This window comes from Beta vulgaris, chromosome 4, assembly GCF_026745355.1.
Source record: "Beta vulgaris subsp. vulgaris cultivar EL10 chromosome 4, EL10.2, whole genome shotgun sequence".
In the NCBI taxonomy this organism is placed as follows: Eukaryota; Viridiplantae; Streptophyta; class Magnoliopsida; order Caryophyllales; family Amaranthaceae; genus Beta; species Beta vulgaris.
The window spans coordinates 52,708,444-52,714,273 of NC_079205.1; the positions used below are offsets into that span (position 1 = coordinate 52,708,444).

Below are 5,830 nucleotides of genomic sequence, written 5' to 3' on the forward strand. Positions count from 1 at the left end.
AAAAGATGAAATCAAAATAGTATCTTTGCCTCATCAAAACAGGCTATCAACATGGTGAGAACCATTAAGGTTAATTAAATTTACCTCATGACTCCCTCATGACACGTAATTTTAATATTATCGCCATAAAATTGTCTTTCATTTTTAAAACTAATCTCAATATCCTTTATTTAACTGTTAGAAATTTATCATTCCTGTACGTTCGAGGAATCGTTATGTCTTTTCCCTCACTCTTCTTGAAAAGGAATAACGTAGCCTTGAGGCTGATCCTTGACGCCCTTGTCAGCTTATCATTATCTGATTTGACTGGTGCCTATCACCCCGACAAATTACAGACTATCACTTAAAAATTGTGGTCTTCTTCAACAAAATACTCGACCCATACATACTTCATACTACTTAAGCCTTTGAATTCATACATGTACATGGGAAGTCATTTTCCAACACATTAAAATCAAACTGTTTTTAGTCTGATTCTAATACTGTCAAATTCAGCATTGAAATAAATGTCTTTCTTTTAAGTTTTAACCCTGCATGATATTGATTTTGTTAGTGGAAGTTTTTCTGTAGTAAAATGGCCAATAACTTTTTTTCTAGTCATTTCTCAAGATTTTTTTGCTTAAAGACCAAAAGAAAGAGTGTTCATCAGAAAAAAGAATCTGGAAATAATGATAATAGCAAGGGGATTGTTGAAGGATTGATAATCTTAAAGATGAAGAAGAAGAGTATAATTGATCGTTTAAAATCTTCGATTTTTCGAAGAAAGATTTCCATTCAGCTTGTTAGTGCTGTTCATAGTGATCCTGGTATGTTTTTCTTATCTTGTTTGATTATGATGTTATTCTGTGTTTTCTTTCTTTGGAACTTTTATTTTTCCTTCTATTCAAGAGACCGACAAAAAATGTTGATTGTTAGCTAAACTTTTGATGCTATGAATTAGATTTAGTTGTATTTCCTGCAAGAGATTTTTCATTGAAATTTAGTCATGAACTTTGATCTATGATATCTTCTATTTTTTATTAGTAAAAAAATATAAAAAGTTGATATTACGAATTTATACATTGAGATGAATCTAACAAAACTCCTCGTGAATATGTTATTTTTATACATTAGTAAGAATATTTGGTCAAAGTTTTTAAAATTTGACTCCCAAAATAGAAATGGGAACTATATTTTGGGACGGAGGGAGTAGTTAGTTTGACCAACTGGTGTTATTCCTCGTCTAAAGTAAATTGATACGAACTATTATGGCACAAACTTTTAGAAAAAGAGAAAAAGTAGAGAGAAAAAAAGTTGGTGACGAGGTATAGGGCCCAACTATAGAGAAAAAGGAGCATTCCAAAAGGGAATTTTAACAATTAATTTGGAATGGAAAATGTTCTTCGCCTACTGTTAATATTCCTTATGAACTTGAGTTCATTGGATCAAACTGCGGTACTAATTTGGACTGATTGATATATGAGAGGTGTCAATTTAGTAAAACCTTTCTCATTATCCTTTATGAAAATTTTGTTTAAGTGAATGTTTGTTTGCAAAATTGTTAGGTAAATTTGAATTGTGGTCTATTTGCATATGAAAATGTCAGAAACTCAATCCTCCTCATTGAAATCGGATGTTTATGCACTTGAGATGCTATTCTCAAGCACTTTTGTTGTGTTTTCCAGCCAATGACTTGAAAGGGAAACTTGGAAAAGTGTCATATTTGGAAGAAGGGATCACTGAACCCACTGATTTGGCTGATGGTGAGTCTGCATTCAAAGTGAGATTTGATTGGAACGACGAACTTGCACTTCCTGGAGCATTAATAGTAAGAAATGAGCATCATAATGAATTCTATCTAAGAACTGTTACCTTGAAAGATGTCCCAGGCCATGGAAATATCCACTTTCTTTGCAATTCCTGGGTTTATCCTGCTGATGTTTATCAGAAAGATCGCATATTCTTCACCAATAAGGTTATCTCCTATGATTGTCAATCTATTTTTGTTAATCAAAAGAGCTGTAAAGCTAAGCTACATCATTTATATGCTTCAGTCTTAATATGAATGATTATAGTAGCTTCCTTAGTAGTGTGAATGTTTAACATGGCAGACGTATCTCCCTCATCAAACACCTGCACCATTAAGCAAGTACCGAGAAGAAGAGCTAGAGATCTTGAGAGGAAACGGAAAAGAAAACAAAATGCTAGAGGAATGGGATCGCGTTTATGATTATGCTTACTACAATGATCTAGGAGAACCAGATAAAGGTCCTGAATATGTTCGTCCAATCTTTGGAGGGTCTGCTGAATATCCTTATCCACGTAGAGTTCGAACAAGCCGCCCACCAACAAAGAAAGGTTAGTGTAGATTTTTAACTAAGGATCTCATTTTATTGGTAACTGACTGGTCAAACAATCAGACATTATGTTTAAACACCTCACTGCTAGACTACTATACTGTTGAAGTTAAAATTTGCTTGCAATAATCTCTTACTACCATATTGCTTGTTTACAGATCCTAACACTGAGAGTAGGTTGCCACTAGTTAAGGGCAAAGACCTCTATATTCCAAGAGATGAAAAGTTTCAGCACATCAAGTTGTCTGATTTCTTAGGTGATACAATCAAATCTATATCTCAAGGTGTTGTTGGTTACTTGGACGCATTATTTGACAAAACTCCCAATGAGTTTGACACTTTTCAAGACGTGCTGGACATGTTTGAAGGAGGAATCAAGCTACCAAATACTCCATTACTTGCAAAACTTAGGGAAAATATCCCTACTGAATTCCTAAAATCGCTTCTTCGTAGTGATGGTGCAGCAATATTAAAATACCCCATGCCTGACATAATCAAAGGTGAATGTTGGCTTAGACAGATCAAACAACTTTATTCACTAAAAGAAAGTTTTATGTATCATAGACGATTTTGAAGTGCTACCAAGTTTAATGCTTTCTAATGTCTTGAATTTTCTTGTACAGTGGATAAGTCAGCTTGGAAGACTGATGAAGAATTTGTGAGGCAGATGTTAGCTGGTATAAATCCTCTTGTCATTCGTCGGTTAGAGGTAACAGAGTACTTTTTTGCTCCACCATACAACATAAAAAGATAGCTAATACTTTGACAGCAGATTTGTAGTAGTTTCCTTGGTTAGAAAGAGTTATTAGCTGCTCAACATTTCAGTTTTGTTTGAGTATTTAATAGATAGAATGAAATGTACACACAATTTTTCTTTTTCCTTCCTTTTTTTGCTTTTCTCTGTCTGAGAGACTTCATCAATCTATCCATTTGCATTTGAGCTGCACCTGTAAGGAAGAGAGTTTTGATCACTTCCAAGCCCAAAGAAGTTTTCATGAAGCCTGAAGAATGGGTTATTTCTCTCCTCATGTTCAATACTTCTTCATGTGAATTTTCGTATGATCTCATCGCTCTTAATCCTGTAACTGGAGAGGAACCTTATTCGTTATGAGAAAGTTTAGTTTGTTTGATAGACTAAAGAATAAATGCATTATTGATGCACCTCACAAGATTTCTCCTCAAATACAGGAGTTCCCTCCACTGAGTAAGCTCGATCCCAGAGCATATGGAAACCAGAACAGTTCAATTACAAAAGAGTTCATTGAAGAATACTTAGATGGATTAACGGTGCTCGAGGTAATCTGCTTTTCCGCCAACGAAAATTCTGTATCTGACAACACTTTCTTCGTTTCCTTCCTTACCAATTTTTTTTTTTTTTTTGCTTCAACCAGGCAATCCAGAGTAATAGGATGTTCATATTGGATCACCATGACACAATAATGCCGTACTTGAGGGAAATTAACACAGATACTTCTTCAAAAGTTTATGCCACTAGGACACTCCTCCTCTTGAAAGATGATGGAACTTTGAAGCCATTGGTAATCGAATTAAGCAAACCACACCCAGAAGGGGATCAATTTGGTGCTATTAGTGAGTTATATAAGCCAGCAAATGATGGAGTCGAAGCTTCCCTTTGGCTGTTGGCCAAGACCTATGTAGTTGTTAGTGACTCGGCTTACCATCAACTTATCAGCCACTGGTATTTAGCACATCATAATGCTGTTCTTATGCCTCTGTAAGTTGTGTTTTGATCTCTGATTTAGAAGTGCTTATTCAACCTTTCTTTTTGCATCTTTTGACAGGTTACACACTCATGCAGTAATAGAACCATTTATAATTGCAACGAACAGACAGTTGAGTGCGCTTCACCCAGTTTACAAACTTCTGCATCCTCACTTCCGTGATACAATGCCTGTTAATACAATAGCTCGTCAGATTGCTCTTAATGCTGATGGATTGTTTGAGGCAGCTGTATTTCCGAGGAAGTACGTTGGACAATGGACATCCCAAATGTATAAGAACTGGGTATTCACTGAGCAAGCTCTTCCTAGAGACCTTATCAAGAGGTACATTACTTGATTTAACTGATAAGGTTTTCTTACACTGCTACTACATTACTAAACGATTTGGTACCCTGCTGTCTTTTGCAGAGGAATGGCAGTCAGTGACTCGAAAAGCCCTCACGGATACAAGCTACTGATAGAGGACTACCCATATGCTGTTGATGGGCTAGAAATATGGTCTGCAATCAGGACTTGGGTGAAAGAGTATTGCTCATTTTACTACAAGTCTGATGACATGATTGGTGATGACCCTGAACTACAATCCTGGTGGAAAGAAATACGCGAAGTAGGCCATGGAGACAAGAAGGATGAGAAGTGGTGGCCAGAAATGAAGACATTTGACGAGCTGACAGAAACTTGCACAACCATTATTTGGATTGCTTCTGCTCTTCATGCTGTAGTCAACTTCGGACAGTATCCTTATGGAGGATACATGCCTAACCGGCCTACTATAACCCGACAGTTCATGCCACAACCAAACACTCCTGAGTTTGAAGAGTTAAAGACAAATCCGGATGGCGTTTTCTTTAAGACAGTTATAAGCCAAGTTCGAACATTGGTGTCGATTTCAGTCATAGAGCTCATTTCAAGGCATTCAGCAGATGAGGTTTATCTTGGACAAAGAGAGTCTGGTTGGACTTCTGACACTCCACCGTTAGAAGCATTTGAAGAATTTAGTAAGAAGTTAATGGAGATTGAGAAGAAGATCTTTGAAACAAATAGTGATCCAAATTTGAAGAATAGAGTTGGTCCAGCTAAACTACCATTTACATTATTGTGCCCTTCAAGTGGCATAGGAATAACAGGCAGAGGAATTCCTAATAGTGTCTCTTTGTAAAGCTCTATTTTGTGTATGCTTTCTAGCATTTTATAGCATAAAGATTGAAGTTGTGATTAAATATTATTTGATTATTTGACAATAACATATACTTATATATTTGGTGTAACCTTGGTGGCATGATCCAAATTCAAGGCTGGAACACTAGGCATAAATGCAAGATTAAATTCATGTTTTCAGCCTTGAAATTAATTTGCAAATTTAATTTTTTAATTTAGAAATTAAAAGTATAACTATTTGTTGAAGTTGGGTATGCCCTAGGTAATTTAGCCAGATAAAAAAAGGACCTGGAGAAAACCATTTAATCACAAGCACCAGTCAGGTTTATTATAGATTACGAGGACTATGCGGATCATCAGACATATATAAAATAGAATAAAAAGGATTATAACAACTAAATACAATGTTGTAGACAGAGAAAGCAATGTTGTATCAGTATTAGGTGAGGTAACACGTGACGGCGTGCAATGCTTCCCCACACGTTTTAATAATATATATAGAGAGATAATTTTCTACCTCTCAAAAAATAAAGTTATAGTTTATGCATCTCAAATTTAAAATTGAACTTTTATATTATAACCGCAGTAAAATTA

General features: G+C 35.5%; 1 protein-coding gene across 1 annotated transcript; it reads left to right on the forward strand.

Moving 5' to 3' along the window:
• The first annotated feature begins 263 nt into the window (after nucleotides 1-263).
• On the forward strand, nucleotides 264-5,346 carry LOC104890831 (probable linoleate 9S-lipoxygenase 5). Its single transcript, XM_010676436.4, has 9 exons — nucleotides 264-806; nucleotides 1,665-1,954; nucleotides 2,091-2,337; nucleotides 2,495-2,836; nucleotides 2,960-3,045; nucleotides 3,525-3,632; nucleotides 3,728-4,035; nucleotides 4,139-4,402; nucleotides 4,487-5,346. The coding sequence occupies exons 1-9, from the start codon at nucleotides 575-577 to the stop codon at nucleotides 5,235-5,237; spliced, it is 2,628 nt and encodes an 875-aa protein (XP_010674738.1). The 5' UTR covers nucleotides 264-574; the 3' UTR covers nucleotides 5,238-5,346.
• Nucleotides 5,347-5,830: the final 484 nt, after the last annotated feature.